We start from the raw sequence: 18,412 nt of genomic DNA, 5'->3' as shown, positions 1-18,412 counted from the left end.
TTTTTTATAAAGAAATGTAACTTAAATAATGCATGTGCAAACATGAGTGTTTTTCACTGTTATACTTCAATTTTCATAAACTAGAGCCAGTTTGCTAGGAAATAAATTCAGATCAGTTTTATTAACTCATGTACTTATTTAAAGCTGCTATTTAAATATTTGCTGCAAGTTATATTGCTTTCTAAGGTTTCTAGTTCAAGTTAAAGAGAAAAATTCATCAGTTCATAGACTCATAGAATTGTTAAGGTTGGAAAAGACCTCTAAGATTATCGAGTCTAACTATTAACCCAGAACCACCGTGTTCACCACTAAACCATGTGATCCCAGTCAGAAATTAAAACATTCTCAGTAGTGGCTGACGTACTGTTTGATCATAGCTTTGCTTCTAAAAACACCTAAATCAACCAGTTAATATTTGTTCAGTGTCCCTGTAATAAATGTATATAGCACTTTGTGCTGTCAAAAGACTAAAGTCTCTCAAAAAAAGTGAAAATGTAGAGGAAACAACCTCTTTGCTGCTAAATTCTGCTATTGTGAAGCCTCTACACTGTTTTTGGTTGGTTTTATATGAGATTTGGTGTGGTTCCTTCCTTAGTAGTCCCAAATGCTAAGATGCTGTTTGTGCTTATTTCCTGTCCTTAAAGCAGGTCTGATTCAGAAAAAGTGTGAACTCTAAAAGTCCTGGACTGAAAGGCTTATCTTGTCTGTGTCTGTGGTAGAGAGCCACGGTGCGTGTGGGGGAGCCCCAGCACAGTCTGGCTCTGTGCTCGCCCCTGGAACAGCTGGTTGGTGAATGAGGCTCACCAGTGACCTGGAGAACCTGATGTTTTCTGCTCACACTATTGCTGTGTCTTGGGAGTTTTAACCTGTGCTAGCTGGGGGTGTGTGTGTGTGTGTGTGTACACATATATATGGGGTGAGGAGTTAAGATGGTCTTCTGAGCACAACAGTAGCCATCATCCTCAGGTGTGCAATGTAGAATGTTAAGCAAGTTGATTACAGTCTTTTCTTTGAGTGTCTGTATTTTGGGAGTGCCCTTTTCCATGCTTCCTGTCATTAGCATCAACAAAGATAATTAAAAACAGTCCTCTGCTGTTTAAAATATTTATTTTGTTTCCTTGTCCCCAGAAGTTTGTTTCCTTGGTGTGACGTACTGTACTTCAGTACGTGGAAGCCAGGCCTTGAAACAAGTGTGTTCAGTAACCTGGGCTGGTGTGCATGTACCAACCATACCCTTCTTAACTACCTGAGTTTAGAAACCAGAAGTTAATGAAGAGCTTGTCTTGACTAGACACTGATTCTTCTGACTGTAGGAAGCTTGCAAAAGTTTGCTTTCATCACCTTCTTAGCCAGTGAGGTTGTTGTTGCCTACAACAGAGATTTAAATGGAAAAGAAGAAATGCATGAAGAAAACGTATGAGTTAATTTTAAATAGTTCGGTGCTGTGCCCATAAGTTTCTAACAATGTAAGCACTGTAGCATCAAGAAATATATGAATGGTGACCTCTGTTCAGTGGGCTGATAACCTTGAAGTCTAACAGAAGCAAAAGTCAATATTTTCTGGTTTTGCCCAGTTCAACAAACACCATAAATACCTTTAGCTGACAATTCTTTCCATACCTTCTCTCAGCTAAGGAACACAAAGTAGGAGTGTTTGAAGTAGGTCCCAAGTTCCTGTAGCAGCCCACGATCTCTTACTGGTCCTTGATAATAGTCTGTCCTCTGCATGAGTTGGCTTTCACCTTTCACTGGCTGTGTTAAGGTGCACAGGGAGCTGTCATGTTACTCCTGCTCTTGACTCAAGATTAACAATGGTTTGTGGGATATTCAGTGGCATAGTACTAAAGGCCTTGAAGGAATTCTGAAAAGGTGAGAGGCTTGATGCCTTCATAAAGTATGTCAGGATGGAAGGTAGTTTCTGCCTCTTGCTCCTCTTGTCATTTTCTTCAGAGTTCAAGATTCCAAAGCCAAATAGATTAAGCTTCTGTAGTCTGTCAGAAGATAATATAATGTATATTTCTGAGGGCAAAATATGATTATAGAGCTTAATTTCCTTGTAGCTTCAGGTCATAGAATGTCTGCCAGCGTTCAAATGTTTCAGTATATTGCCAGTAGTGTAAGCTTCCTAAAAGCCTTTATAGGAAGAATTTTTGTAATATACTGTAAGAGACAGGCAGTATGGGTACTATCTTTCTCCAAACTTAAGCTACTGAAGAGTTCTCTGGAAAATGTTTCAGTATACCTGCAGTAGCAATGGCATTCTTGCTAGCTAGAAGAGTGAGTACATTACATGTGTTGGATTATCCAGCAGCAGGCCTTTTTTAAGGCCTTTAGACTTTTCAGAGTCTAAAGTAGACTCTGAAATAACTGATTTTGCTGTGGGAAATTTGTTACATCTGAGTTTGGAGGATAAATGCCACATCATTAGTCTGCCTTACTGTTGCTTTTGCTGCAGAGTTTCCTGTGTTATTCCATGCAGATACTTCACTTTGACAGCCCAGATAAACAAAAGCCAGACGCTCATACCCAGAAAAAAAAAATCCCTGAACTCCAGTCTAGGGCAAAGATAAAGAATTCAGGCTTTTTCAGTTCCGTGAATAGGCACTGGCCACTGGAAAAGATTATGTGTGACTAAGGCTGTGGTGATTTCTGTTCTGACATAATTGCTAAACAGTAACATGAACTTACTTATTTTTTCCTCTGAATGGAGTAATTTAGGAATTGAAAGATATATAAAAAAATACTTTGAAAGATGCTAGGCTTGTTTAAATCCTGTAATATACTTATTCGTGTTTTCAGATTAAATGTAGACTGGGATTTTTCCAGGAGACCTAGAGAAGTTGGATGTCCAAAATCCCATTGAGCCAGTGAAAGCCAACTACATCCTTCCCTGTGCTTTCCCAGAAATCTGGGCCTTAATAACCTTTAGCGTGATTTGGACTAATACTTAAATAAAGTGTCAGGCATACATTAGAGCTGGCTTACAAAATACTTTTTGTTGAAAAATTTTCTTTTGCTCTACATCATGAGTCTGAGAGTAGCTTCTCTGAGCTGATTCAATTATGTGTAAAGACTGGAATTCCTGTTTGCTCATGGGGTAAAATAAGGAATCGTTTCATCTTGAGACAAGAAGACAGTGCAAACCAGTCAGTGGGATTGGAAGCCACGAGGTGCTTTCTGCCATGTGACGCCTCACAGAAAATCTTCTTCTTCTACTTCATTAATTTTGTGGAAGCTCTTAGATTATTTCCAAAAAAAAAAGCATTCAGAGTTGAGAGTAAATGTTTTTGTACTTTGTACTCCACTAACGTGTTTAGATTAGATTCTCCCTTAAGTGAGTGTTGAACATATTCCATGATTTGACACTTGCATGGTATTTAATGGTTAAATCGTGGTTTTTTGCTAATTTGCTTCTACTTTCCAGTATTTGAGCTTGACAGCTTTTTCAGAAGACTTTTGTAATGTGCTTGGACCATTGCATTTCCACATTGGACACACTGACTGGATTTTGCTGTAATATGAAATGTAAAGGTTTTGGGATTGGCTGTAAGTTGAAGTCTGGTAAGAAAGATGAGTATTTCAGAGCTTAAGAAAGTGAATGCTAAAATACCGTGACATTTTACTATTTTTACATTAAAAAACCTGCTGTAGTCTTTTGCTGTAAAGCCTTTAGCTGTTTCTTAATAGAAAAGTTGTGTGGTAAGATGCTGTCAGTCCTGTGTGATCCCTGAACTAAGGTACTGTTACTGTTTTGTAACATACCAAAAGAGTTTTTTTCACAGCTAGCAGGTGATATATTTAGGAATTTCATATTGGACAGATTGATAACCTTTTCCACTACCTGTTTGTTTCGTACATTTTGTTTTAATTCTGTCTAGTTAAAAATCAATGGGAATTTATTAGAGGGGATAAAGGTGGAAGGAAGAAGCCTGCTGGACTAGGCAGACTTACACAATAAAAACAAATGTCCTGCATACCAGCTGAACACAACTGTAAAAGGAAAATGCTGAATCATTGAGGCAGATTCTTGTTTAGATGTATATACATTGTGGGGGAGATCTTGTAAGGTGGGGGAAGCTCTGATTAGTGACCTAAGTAAAGGTAGTCAAAGGTCACCTTGTTACAGCTGTAGTAGAGACTTCAGGACACTTGGTTTTAATTCTGCAGTTTGTCCTTCTCTGACCCTGGTTGAGCCAATGAGGTATATCCTCATTATAGATTCAGCTCAAATCTCTTCCCATATTAGCTGAAGAATGTCTCAGCCTCTTGATACTGATACAGTAACAGTATTAACTTGGTTTGTTCAAATTTGCTTGAAATTCTTGAGTTTTGACCCAAACCACAGGTGTTGCTATCTTTCTTGCCAGTATGCCTTGAGCTTTTGCTAAATGGATGGAATTTTGAATCTGTGGTAATGTCTGGTTTGGGTGAGGTTTGCACAGCGAGGTGGTCGAGCGGTCCTCAGAAACACTTAGAAGGTTGTAGAAATAAAGCAGTGACAGTTTGTGGACAGTAAGCTCAGGTATTTTTTCATAACATCTGGCAGCATTTGGGAACTACGTAATTTCTCAGCTGCTAGCAATAAATCTCTGCCATCCTGGTTCTCTCCTGTGTGACTCCTCTTGCTTAAGCTCAGTTCTTCTAAGGTAACACTTCCTTTGAGAGTAGATTTGGAGAAAAGGAGAACAAGGCCTTCAGTAAAGAGTTTGAGTTGGCGATTTACTTTTTGGCCTCTCCATACCTCTCTCTTCACAAATTCCTGGTATGGTGAGTGCATCTGGGCAAAGGCATATAATACTAATGGGCTGCAAGGGGGGCACGTGTTGGTGGCCAGGGGGCAGTGGGTCTGTGCCAGAAGGGTCAGCTGGTCCCAGATGGGGCTAAGAGGAGGCCATGGACTATGTACCACGGTGGTGCAAGACAGCAGTGCCTGGGTGGGAAGCAAAGTGCAAACTTGGTGCGCAGCGTGAGAGACACAACACAGCTGCCACATGGTCTGGTTCTGTTGTGTTAATTTAGTGCTAATAGACCACTGGTTCTTCAGAAGGAGGCTGGAACACCAATGTACCCAAGCCCTGTTGAAGAATATGCAACAGGAAAAGGCTGGCGTCTCCACTGCTGCTTGTAGCATTTATCAGCAGACAACACAGTGTTAGAAAGGGAGCAAGGAAAGAAAACATTTCAGACTTGCTTCCTTGAAGGCTAGACTGAGGAGAAGGAAAGATGAAAGTATATCCATGTACAGAAAAAAGACACTTAAATTTTCTAGTCTTATGCTGTTTTGAGGGCAAAGGACCTTGTAATGAACATAAGTGATTTTGTCATCTGCATGTGCAGTCAATCACTTCAAAATGGGTATCAGTACTAGCATTTATTTTAGTTTTGGCACCAGTTCTCAATCAAACCCTTGGCTTTGTGTAATTTGCCAGCATTTGAAACTGTGATGTTACACAGCAAAAGCAGACAAAACCAAAATAATTGTCATCAACGAAGGCTAAGGACATGCAGTACTGTGAACAGATCATTCCAGATTTTAACACTGAGTATAAACTGTAAGGGCTTCATTGTCAAAATATATTTTGCAGTAAATCTTGAGGTACATAATATGTCCTGTAAAATAATGATTGTGATGTTTTTTATTTGCTCTCCTTTTCTTAGGAGGAGACGAAAGTATGACCAGAGATGCAAATTTCTGAATCATTTTTCTTTACTTTCCTGCCTTCCTCCTGGAAGTTCTGCTGTATTCTTTTGTGCAAACTTCCATTATTTCATCTTCATGTCTTTAAAATATTAATCTAGTGGTTGCTTTTCGGAGCCCACCTGGAGGACTTTTGACATGGCAGTTTGCTGTAAAGCAATAGGCTGTGCCCAACCAGACATTCCCTGGCTATGGGTTGCACTGTGCTGCTCCTGACCTCTTACTCAGAAAGTCTGCAGGCCATTTTGGGTTGGTTTAGGCCTTCATGCCCTTGTGCCTAATCCTTAGGCAGACAATGTATGTCGTTTCCTGACCAGTCAGCACAGATCCCTGCTGTGCAGTTGGTCGGACATGCTACAAAGCAGAGTACTGGAAGTGTAAATACTCAGCAGATTACCAGTAGTTTAGCGTTTTTCCTCCCACTCTAAGTTAGTATTAGGGGTGGTCTGTCTGGTGAAGCATGGCTTCCTTCAAAAGACATCCACTTGTGATACATCTTAATGTAAGTGGATACACTTTTAGAAATATTTGTTATTAAAACCTCTAAGGAGAAAAAGATGAAAAAAGCAGCAGTAGAGTGCTTGCTAAGTGATGATTTCTTCAAGATTCTGTTTCTCTGTACATCACACCAGAATTTAGCTATCAGTAGTTGAAAAGAAATACTCAAAGGAGCCTCCTGATGTACAATACTTTAATCACCTTCCCTTTAATAGTTTGCATTATGAAGACACATGCTATCTCATAACCCTGCCTCGAGGGCAACGATGTTTCCCCGTATTGTGTAAATAAAAGAACTCCATAGAAAGCTGACAGGGCCAAAATAAAACAGGTTTTGTGTCTATGGCTGTTCTGATGAAAATCTGACTAATTGAAAGGACAAGTTACAGAAAAAACCTCAGTCTTTATAAACAAATCTGTTGCAGCCTACTGAGGTTCCCGGTTGAATGTATGGTGGCCTATATTTAAAGAAATCCCATTGCAGGCAAACAAATGCTTGGAAACCTTTTTCTTTTTCTGTCTTTTTTTTTTTTTCAAGTCCTCACCTATATGGTCATGAAGGCAGTTGGATGTAATTACACCACGATACTGTGTGTGTGGTCTGTGATGCTCACAAGCCTGTTCTTGTAGCTTGCGTGCGAGTTCGTCTTCTGACTGTTATCTCAGACTTTTGTTTGTGACTGTTGCATCACAAAATGTTTTGCCTGGCATTAATCATAAAGTGGCAAATGTTTTATTTATTTATCTATCTTTAATCCAAACAAGTAGACCGTGGAGTAGCATTTGAGTAACATTTGAGTCTTTTTTTCCTTCCTTTCCCCCTCCCTTTGCACTTGATGCGAATTCTGTGTGCTGCATTGAATAGATGCGAGGTCAGGAGGCGTCAACTAAGTACTAATGGAACTGACTTCCGATGCTATTAATGAAAGCATGACTCATGTTCTAAGGATTTGCAGTTGGATTCCTGTAACTTTTGGTATTTCTGTTTCATTGTTTTCAGTAATTATGTTTTCCTAGAACACAAAGTGATCGCGAAAGAATTAATGTATTAAAAGCAAGAACAGCATATTCGTTTGTTTAAACTCATCCTAGTATGGATGAATTGTATATTTATCTCTCAAAAGATTTCTGACACAGAGAGTAGTTGCACTTGTAATTTTCTTTTGATCTTTGCTGTTCAGAAATATCTTTAGCGGGGGGAAAAAGGCAAATATTCAAATAGTAAACACAGGGTGTTTTTGTAGTGAACATTCAGAATTCACATATCGGTGTGAATCAGTTCTCTGTTTCTGAGCAGTTGGAAACAGCAATGTGGTTACAGGGAGAAAATACTGAAAACATCTATATAGTATTTCTCCTGTGATAAGGTTCAGATTTTTTTTGTTATTGTTGATGGTAGAACTGGTTAATGCTAAGATTGTAAATCGTATAAAAACCTGAGCCATATGCCAAGAAGGAAACTCCTGAAGCCCTGGTCCTTTTCCTTGAGACTGGATAGTCACATGGGGATGAGCTCCATGCCCCCAGAGTGTTGTGGCAGTAAGACTGAGCCCCAGAATGGACTTGAGAAACTACAGAGAATTCCCAGTTCCTTTATAATTTCAGGAAAGTAATTGAATGGAGTCATTTCCCCATTCTCCTTTTGGAATAAGACAATAAATGTTCACAATCTTCTTCAAGTTAAGTGTGCAGAGATCAGACTCGCCAGTAATGGCAGCCAAGCAGGAAAGCTGAGAACATTTACTGTTCCTTAGATGACTGCTTGAAGAAGCACCTATATTCAATTCTGATGCCACTCATGTTTTAAGAATGGTTTTGAAACTGGATAGAAGAGTGTGGTTTTATATAAACAGAGGTGTAAAATGGGCTGGAGAGCAACAGAACTCTTTTTTTTTTTTTTTTTCCCTCTGGTTTATGATAGGGAATTGATGAACTTGCTATGCTGTCACTGGTTTTTCCCTTGGTACAACTTCTGGGAATGGTGCCTTCCCTTTTTGTCTTTGTTGGAAGCCTCTGCTGGATGAGAGAACAGAAGCTTGAGTTCATTTTACAATTTTTAATGAATTATTTTGACATAGTTCGTCTGGTACCCAGGTTCAAGAGGAATGGCAAATTGGCATTTCATCATAAATCCTTCATGATTTGTTGTTTGGATTTTACTTTTGTCCTTTTCAGTGTCAGCCTCTCTGTTGCTTCTAGCAACAGAGCTAGAAGCTGTTGTAGAGCTAGAAGCTAGAAGTTGTCTGTAGCAGCAAATTTTCCAGTGGCGTATGTCATGTAGGGATTCAGTTGCCGTTTGTTTCAACATCTCTCTCATGGCCTTTCATTAAAGGTGAATTAGAAAAGACCTGACTGTATAATGAGTTCTGTGTGATGAATAAATATAGTTTACTATGAAATCTGCCTTATAAAGGTAAATTCAAGGCTCTGAAAGATTACTTCAGCCATGCAGCAGATGTCCTGTGAAACCTGTGCCACCACTTATTTTGGTGCTAGGTCTTGGTTTTGTTTGTGTGCTGGGACATTTCATGTCTGGGCAGATAAATCCAAATAAGCCACAATATTTTACCTGGAAGAGTAAGATTTCTGTTAGACTTGGTAAACTTTGAAGCAGGCACTCCAGCACTTTTGTGTTGTTTTTGTAGTAGTATTTTGTATTACTTCTTTTGGGCAAAGTTTAAGGCGTACTCCTCTAGACTAGAGGTGGCTTTCAAGACCTGACCTAGAAACATTCCAATACTAAAATTTTTTTAGACCTGACTAGGTTCCACTGCCTGGAAGAAGAAAACCTTACTGCCAGATTCCCAGAGCAGGAATGTTCCAAAATCACGCAAAGAAACTGAAGCAGCTCATCTATTCTGTTGTTCTTCAAGATGGTTTCTGTATATCTGAACACCCTACCCGATTTTCTTCGGCATTACAACTTCAACAATGAACCTACAGAGGCCATAGAGAAAAATAAAGTAGCTTTTGTTCCGTGTCCCCTGTTCTCCAGATGTTCCATGCCATCAGGGAAGGGGCAGGGGTCAGCAGAGTATTGCAGTGGGTACTGCTCCCACAGGGGCTGTTCTACTCTAAGTTATAATCGAAGCAGGAATGTGCAGTGATCAGCATGAAAACTCTAGTTGTTGGATGAGTAACCTTTATTTTTTGTTGGAAAAGTTTCCCACTGAGATCATCTGACAGTAAAATGTGTCGAGTTAACTTGTATTTTTATTACTTTGCTGGAAAACTGATAGACAGGTTGCTAGCGGTGTGAATTGTATTTTGCCATGCTTGCCCCTTCCTCCCCTCTGCAGGTATTCTTGTAGGGCAATGTAAATCTTTTAAATCAGAAAAGACTTTGATAGCAACTCATATTTTCTGTAGTGTGTAGTTGGACAGCATCTAGCATGACAGTTAACAACTTCTCTTTTTTCAAGTATCTTCTGCATAACCTTGATGCTAAGAGATTTATAGAAAGATGAAGAGACCAGAATAGTTAGCAATTAAAGCTGTCTCAGACTCTGGAAAACAGACATGACACATGCAACTGTATTTTTGAGTATAAAGCAAAACCTAAATGTTTTGGGTTTTTTTTCCCCTTCCATTAATCGAGAGGTTAAAATATTTTTTTTTAAACCTATTGAGGTAGGTATTATGAAAGTGGACTTTCCTGGAATTACTTTTTTTTTTAATAAGGAAACCAGATTCGTGTGTCTGTTTCATAAATTCTGTTAAGTTTGTTTTTCACAGTAAAGTCAAATTATGAAAGGGCTTATGTTGCAGCAATTTGAGGATTTTGTAAACAACCAGCATCTTGGATGACCTTAGCCCCACTCAGCCATCATTCACAATGGATTTTAAAACCTTCGTAGTGTCCCTTGGAGCAGATGGGCCCTATTTCACAAGGCTGTGTAATTCTATCCCATTTTTAGTCTTGAAAATTTTAATTCTGATAGTTTTTTCTTCTTTTGATTTTCAAAAAGTTAGTCAGCTCCAGTTCCCTTACGGCAGTGGAGTACTGTCCTTTCATATGTTGTTTCTTGGCCAGTCCCATGTCATGGAGCAGAGAATGCAGGACAGATGCTTCACGCCTGGCATACTCAGCTGTTCCTGAGAATAAAACTACTACGTGCAACTGGCAAGTACTGCTGGAGGCAGCATATGCTGGCTGTTAATGTGTGACCTTTTTGTACTCAGTAACTTGACTAGCTCTACCCCTTTAGATTTTAAAAAAAATTGGATACGAAATTTAGGCACCCGAGTTTCTGACTATCAAGTCCTGCTTCACAGTAAATGTATTTATCACTGCAAAACTCTAGTTCTAAATGTAAACTGTTAACAGTGCACTGACCCATGTGCAGAGGTGGGTGAGTAGCACAGACTGCCAACCAGGTTCTTGGGGTACGTGGAGCTGCAAGTGATTGAATTACACTGGCTGAAGAAGTTCCTGTCTCTTCAGCTGAGAGTTTTACTGCCACTGAGCCGACAACTCAACTGCTCATACACACCCTGCCAGACCACTAGAAAAATAAGCTAAGTTGTGCTATTTTAGTTACTGCAGCCACAGAATAAACTGGGAGACACTGACTGAATGCTCTTCTTGGTGGTGCAGCATTTTATGGTTACCTCAGCATAAAAGAATTATGAATTTTGACTCCTTAATGAATAGCAAAGGCCTTGGAAGTGAGACACATGTATCTGAGTCTCTTGACTTTTCTTTTTATTACCCAGTCATCCGCACTGGGGATGCACTGGAAGTGTTTCTGCAGGAAGTCTGCCTTGCTGCAAAATGGCTTCTTTGGGGCCAGTGCTGCAGAATAATAAAATAAATAAATCCTCTGTGAGGAACTATTTTATACAGTACCTTTCATAACTTACAATCACATATAGTGTAATTTTATTTTAAGTTCAAAATCTGTTTTCCCAAAAGACCAATCTACTTCACCTTGCATCTTTTTGCTACCAATGCTTCCATGGGAGTTAAAGAACTGGATGAAATCTAGTTGTTGAAATAACCTAGTGCAAATTCTTACTGTGATTGGCTGTTTGCTGAGCTGTACTTCTGAATAATACTTAATTGCCTTGTATTTACACACCTGGCTTTCCATGCATTTTATAAAATGACTAAGGGAAGAATGAAAATATTCTAAATATACTCACTACAAATGTAGGATTTATTTATCTTGAACTTCTTGCCTTTTTGAAGAATTTATTGTTTAAATGTGTTTATTCTTCCTAAAGAAAAGATTGCAGAGGCAGTTCAAACATATGAGTTGTTAAGATACTACATTTTTGAAATTTATTGATGAAATAAAAATCAGGATACTTTTTCTGGGTGATTTTAGTTTTGTTTTAATGAAAAAAAAAAAACATTTTTTTTCAGGTATTAGGGGGTTATTTATTTTTGTGCTCTCTTTGTATGTTTTATGATGTTGCTGCTGGACATTCCACAGGGAGACTTCACATGCAGTGTTGCTCCTGTTTACAGGCAGTGTTTCCCAGACCTACTGGTCAGTTGTAGGGGCTTTACTCTGCTAGTTTGGTTGTTGGTCATTAATGAAGTTGTATGAAAGAGCCCAAACTGATCAGCTCCTGAGGAAAAGCAGTAAATGTCAGTGCAGTGGCTGGGTCATGTGGAAAAGAAGAGCTAGGTCAATAGCCAGAGAGTGGAAAAAAACCTGTGAATTCAGTAGGCACTGGGCTGGGTGCAGTCTGAAAAAGATCATCTTGGTTTAGGATCTGTAAACAATTAGGTAACACCTGCAGTTGTTGGAGAAACCAGCAAATAACTCTGTAGTTTATGCTTGAGGACAAGCGATGCAGATGATGGCAAACTGTGCAATGAAGTTTTCATTCTGCACCTATGAACTTCAAACATTTGCACATTCATCTTGTGACATCTGTCGAGGGTTTTTTTGTCATCTGTATGACAGTAACTTTGGGATAGACCTCATTTTTATTTCTGTCTGTGGGAGTAGAGTTTAAAGAATGGATACATATAATTCAGGATGATTTTCAATGTGTCTTTCCAGAAGACCTTAATCGTCCTTAATATTTTATGCATAGAATCACTGACGAAACTTATTTTTCTTTCTTTGTCTCAAGCCACCCAGAGTGAGGAGCGGCTGTGTGCATTTAAGGACCCGTATCAGCAGGACCATGGAATCAGTGAGAGCCGAATCTCCCAGGAGAATGGCACAATTTTGTGCATGAAAGGCAGTACCTGCTATGGACTTTGGGAAAAAACACGAGAAGGAGACATACATCTTGTAAAACAAGGTATGGAACAGTTCAGTTTAAGAGCAGTAGTTTTGCTACTTATTTCACGTTTTGTGATCTAGCCAGCAGATACAAAGATGCACAGCTGCAAAACTAGGCTTCTTGCACATTGTACAAATGCATAATTATAAATTTCCCATTTAGCAATTTTAAATATGAACAGAAAGTTCTTTTGAAATAAACGGCTTCTAAAAGAAACCAAAGACATCAAGGCACAGTTGAAGGAAAAAGCACTCAAATTTCTTGTTACTTAGGATGTCCAGAGGCTTGTGATGTCAAGATGGCTTTCTTGAATTTCAGTATACGTATTGATGTAATGATAAATTTAACAGTAAATGTCTCATTAAGTAAAAAAATGTGTATTCATATTGGTTGGATGTTTGTTTACAAAGGAAACTCCAGCTGTGCCACAAAACTGTCACAGATCAGTAGTGCAATTCACTGCTGTTCTGTGGGGGCAGTGATGGTAGGAGGGTTGAAGAGCCTTGCAGTTGCTGGAGACGTTTTGATTACCATTCTCAGGCTCTCTGCTCTTTGTTACTTGGATGCAAGTTAATTTAGTATAAAGCTGAATGAAAGCTGGTATTTACAAACAGCTGTGCAGTTGTACTCCATGTTGTTTCATGTTTGATTTGGCAGTCTGCTGAAGGAGGCAGACGGACTGCTCACCTCTGCCCCCCTGCTGCCTCTCTGCCTTCCAGACATCTGTACATAAATGACATTTAACTGCCATTGACCATACTTGGGAAGGAACAGTTGCTGCAGGGAGAAAGGGCCTGGTATTAACCAAGAAATAACTGTAGAAAAGCCCAGTGATGTTGACAGTGAGGAAGGAGAGAATTTTGAAAATTGTGCAAGAAGCACCAAACTACATAGATGCAGTCTTGTGGCCTAGGGAGGGGACTAGGTCACAATTCATTTAGACTCTAGACCAAAGGGTGGTGATATGGTCTGTGGTACCAGAGAAATGGGGAATGGCATGCTTGTGCTTTGAAGGCTTAGGAATTCAAGTTTTGTCATATTAAGGTGACAGCTGGACACCTCTGATGTTGGCCTTCATTGCTGCCCATGTTTCCTCTCCTTGACTGTGGGAAGTTCTAAAAGAAATTCTTCAGGTTTTGATTTAAAAGGTAGTAGTAAAGTCAGATAAGCAGATTATGATAACTGTTTTCACCCCACTTCATAATGTTTAATTAGGTAATGTATGGATTTCTATAGGTGTGTTTATCTATTTGATAGAACTAATTTTACGCTTCCTTTAAAAAAGGTTCTTTAATTTGCCTCTTTTTACAGGTTGCTGGTCTCATATAGGAGACCCACAGGAGTGTCACTTTGAGGAGTGTATAGTTACAACCACCCCTTCCTTGATTCAGAATGGAACATACCGCTTCTGCTGCTGTAGTACGGACTTGTGTAATGTCAACTTCACAGAAAATTTTCCACCTCCTGATCCTACTGATACAACACCTTACAGTAAGTCAAATGTTTCCCTCTATGCTATTTTGCGGTTTAAATGTTTTAGAGAAAGATGCTTCTTTCATGGTACTGTTAAATGTGAAACCTGTGACTTTTCTATTTATATGCCACGGAGACGGCAAACAGAACAGAGCTTTCACTTACAGAGTTTATCACACATATATTCCACAGTGCTCCACAAAGACTGAGCTAAATATTTACAGCAGGATTGTTTCTATAGGCGACTGCTGAATGCAGATTACATTTTCCAAAATAGTCTGTGATCTTGGGTGTTTTGATATTTGGATGCCCAAGCTCATAAGCCTGTGGGGATATTCAGGATTCATGACTTCTGTTAAAAACAGGCCAGTAGGTTCATTCACCCTTGGATAGTCTGGCCTGTCTGTTCAGTCATGATGCACAGGTAGCTTGGAGTGGTAGAACCAGTCTCATATCAGACTGTAGAGATTCTCTCCAACAGTCTTACAGTGCTTTGAAATCTGACTTCTTTCTTTTGCATATCTCTGGTAGGCGTTAACTTTGATATAATATTCAAAAATACTGGTTTGAGCAATGTAATTTTCTGTTATAAAATCAACATAACACATGGATCTTAATCAAGGGATCAAATGCTTAACCTCCTGTGACAGAAGCAGGATGATAACCAGCAGGCACACTGTTGTGCTGTGTTCTAAGAGTTAAGAACCTGTAAAGAGGCTGAGTTAGTGGCCTAACATAAACATTTGGATAGCCTTTTCTAAATAAGAATTGTGAAAGAAAAATTAAATACAGTTAGGTATGTAAAGGGATACACAACTGTTCTGTGTGCTGAGAGTTCTTTATCAATGGAAAGTGTTTTGTAAATGAAGATGTCTTTAATTGGGTAGCATTTAGAGCTGTAGAATGCAAAAGGAATAGTTTGTGTTTAGGAATGATAGTATTTGAATTAACTTTAACGTGAAGATCCCGATGCTTTAATTACTGATGCTTTCAAAAATAGCTGTAGGGTGGAGTATTTGTAAACAAGTGTGATCAAAATGAGGGCTTGGCATACTAAAAAATAAACAGCCTTTACTGGGAAAGTGCATACAATATAAGTGGGTAAAGAAAGTTGATAAGACATGGTGCCTTTTGGTTGATAAGGCTATTTGTAGAACCAGTAAATAGTCACCATTTAGAATCAGTGCACAATGCAGAACAGACTCTTACTTGACTCTTGTAGTAGTCATTGGATTGTGCTCCCCAAATGTGACTGGAGTTAGTGTTGTGGAGGGAAATTAGACAGGAGGAACGAAAAGTGTAAAGATAATTCCCTGTCTCTTTCTGTCCCCCCAAAATAGGAAAACCAGGTTCCTACAAAATGACTTGTGCTTCTTCAAGGGTAGAAATTACAAGCTGAATTAATTCAGTTATTGAGTGATAAGATCTTCAAATAATTTTTATATGGAATTTTTAGTAGTGAAAGATCTTATGTTGATTTGAAAGTGAGGGGGAGGGATTAAATTTAACACAGTCCTTAATTCACCCAGCTGTAATTGAGTGCTGCAGCATACATTTCTACTGACTCAAACTGTTTTGTATTATTGTGTCACCTTCCATTTTCATAATAGGCAAATCTGGCTTTAGGCATAAGCAAAGTAGATTGCTGCCGAGCACAGTTGTCTGTCTGCTTTGACAAGGTTAAGAAATGGAGATGGGCCATTCCAGTAGCACAGATGGCCTCATTTGCCACTCTGGTGTTTTATTTGTAAAGAGATGGAGATGGGCCATTCCAGTAGCACATGGCCTCATTTGCCACACAGAGATGGGGCTGCTCCTGACCGTTTATATCCCACACACTCGTAGCACTGTGGGGGCAGAGGATACTCTAGGAAGCTGGAAGGGTGAAAGAATGGGTAGGCTATGGCACACAGACCCCTACAACATTACTGACCTCCATTCCAAGTGCTGGAGCCTCCATGGTCCCTTTTTCAGCCCTCTCAACTCCTTCCAGAACCCGTTTTGGTGCTGTGCGATTCAGTTTTGCCATCTGAACATGGAGAACAGCACTCTTTCTTTGGCAAAATTCAGTTTTAATGGAATTTTTGGGAAGCTTTGTGTTAACTACTAGATAGCTTACTTGGGCCCTCTTCCAGCCTTTCTACTGAAGGTGAGTGCTCCAAGGGCATTAGTAAACTTAGCTGCACAGGCTGTGGCAATCTGTGTTACCACACCTTTCAGATAATAAAATTGAACCGGTCACAGTCATATAGGAAATCTTCTGCAGGTTATTTCACTATTGCCTGTGAACTGTAAGAACACTATTTCATCTGTATTTTTGATAAAGCATTAGAAGTGGTGCACATTGAATAGTTCTTGAATGACAGAAAGTAATGTATGTGGCCTCCTAGAACTGTTCTTGTGATCCTGGAAATTTCGAAACAGAGATGACTGGTGTACAGTTAATTGTGTGAAGCCTAAGTATTTGCAAATGTTTTTCTTCTGATTTTCAGTAAAATCACACAGCATAAAAAGTTCTTGGAATAACAAGTGTAAATTCAGCTATAGTTTAAAAACTAATGGAACCTGTAAACACTACTGATGACCTTAGTCAATTTAAAGTTTAATTATTAAGGAAAATTGTAGCTGTTCTTTTTAAAATGATTCCTTGAAGGCTGTATGAAGGATCTGTGGAAACAGCAGAATAGTTAGGTTATTGAGCTAAATCCATCCAGAACAATAATGAAGGAATAAAACAATTACTTTATACAGCCTTTTGGATGCAGTTTTTGTCTGACAATTAACAGTGGTGTGTTGAAAGATGTAGCTAGACTATAAATGATTCAAGGAGATGAAAGTAAGTTAAGATCTTAATACATGTTAGATATAACAAATCACTGTCATAAAATATAGCAGTTATAGAAATTAAGTGTAATATTTAAGATAATGTCAGTGTTGGTTTTAGGATGTCAAAATGTATTTATCACACAACCATATCTGGTAGAATCGTTTTTTTGGGTTTTCGTGTGTTTTTTGTTTTTTGGGTTTTTTTTGGTTCATATTTGATCAGGGAATAAATATAGGCTATCCATTCTGTTTTGTAACAAGTTTTAGTAGAAATGAAAAATAAGATTAAGGACAAACAGGTTCTGGAAGCCTTAAATTTAATCTTTACTGCTTCTTAATGTGCAGCTGGTAATTTAAAACTATCATACATCTGAGTAGTCATAATATTCTTCCCTTCTATCTTCAAGATAATCCAGGCAGATTTGAGTAGTTGTTGGTTGCTAATCCCTCCAGCTAGAATTTTGCAAATGCTGTAGGATGGGTTCTAGTCTAGAACCCACAGTGTGGAGGTATTAAAAATGCAAAGACTGAGATAGCTGTTTCCTGATGCCGGGAGGAGCAGTGGTTGGAGCAGGGTGGTTACTTTGAATCTCAAGATTTGGTTGTGGAGTTTGAAGCTATTGAAATGCAGAAGTTCAGAAACAACCACTTATCCTCAATCTAAGCTTGCACTTCTGGGGAAAAATATGCTTTCTTCTGCCTAGCTAAATCACAAAAAATTGACAAAAAATTTTCCATCTTAACTTCAACCAGTATATTCATATACCCCTTAACCCTACCTAAAGAGGGCCAACTATGGCTTCCTGGGTCAGTGTTTTGAGACATGTGTTTACTTTGGCTTTGTCAAATATTTAGTTTGAGACTTGCCAAATATCTGCCTCCTATGTCTACAAAATGCTTTCTGAATTCTGAGGCTGTTTTGAAGACAAATTCATTAGTTCCTCAATCATTCATAATGGCCAGTTAAATAGAACTTAAGTAGCTAAAGACTTAATGATGTCCCTCGTTGGTCATAGATATATTGCTGTAATGAAACAGTCACGTTAAAATAACATCAAGATGAAAGCAACAAAACAATTTTTAATTATTTTTTTTCCCTCAAGGCTGCATTCCTGACTCTGCAAATAAATTAATGTTAGAGCAACTGAGTGTTAAGAATGTATTTTTGTATGATATATGGAAAAAATCCCTGGCAGCAACAGTTGAGCATTACTGGTACTTACTGTTGAAAATTATGTAGGGCATTCTTCTCACCAACAGCAAATGGTGGCTGCAATTTTTAGAGGCTTTAGGAAACTTTTATTCAATAAAAACAGGGAGATATGGATATAAAGAGACTGCCTCACATAGCAAAGGAAGTTATTTCTTTATTCTGGAACACTGAAAGATGGGTTTATCTTTCCAGTGGAACATCCTTGCCTTTCCTTGCCAGCCTTCTTGCTAGGTATATAAAATATGTATGTAGAAGTCTATCTTTAAGTGCACACAGAGTTGTGGGGAAACTTGGACGAAAGCTACCATTAAAAAAAAAGTAATTACTAATATATGTGACTGGGTCAGGTTAATTATGGTGGTAATAAGAGAGTTTTCATTTAACTATTGTTTTTGTGAGGCAGCAGTTGGACTCATGTTGCTGTGGGCACGTGGCCCAATCTAACTCCCTCTGAAGCT

At 38.7% G+C, this 18,412-nt stretch overlaps 1 protein-coding gene across 4 annotated transcripts in view; it reads left to right on the top strand.

The window, feature by feature from the left end:
• The window catches only part of BMPR2 (bone morphogenetic protein receptor type 2), a 107,727-nt gene that overhangs the window by 40,644 nt on the left and 48,671 nt on the right, over positions 1 to 18,412 (top strand). For all 4 annotated transcript variants that reach the window (XM_051786832.1, XM_051786831.1, XM_051786834.1 and 1 more), the window contains exons 2-3: positions 12,287 to 12,460; positions 13,754 to 13,933. In XM_051786832.1, the coding sequence (XP_051642792.1) occupies positions 12,287 to 12,460; positions 13,754 to 13,933 (354 nt within the window). The remainder of the gene's footprint in view (positions 1 to 12,286; positions 12,461 to 13,753; positions 13,934 to 18,412) is intronic.

Source organism: Manacus candei, unplaced genomic scaffold (genome assembly GCF_025592945.1).
Source record: "Manacus candei isolate 608988 ecotype Guabito, Panama unplaced genomic scaffold, ASM2559294v1 h1tg000023l, whole genome shotgun sequence".
Classification (NCBI taxonomy): Eukaryota; Metazoa; Chordata; class Aves; order Passeriformes; family Pipridae; genus Manacus; species Manacus candei.
Note: the sequence above shows the minus strand (reverse complement) of the source record. Positions and strands in the feature narration are given on the sequence as shown.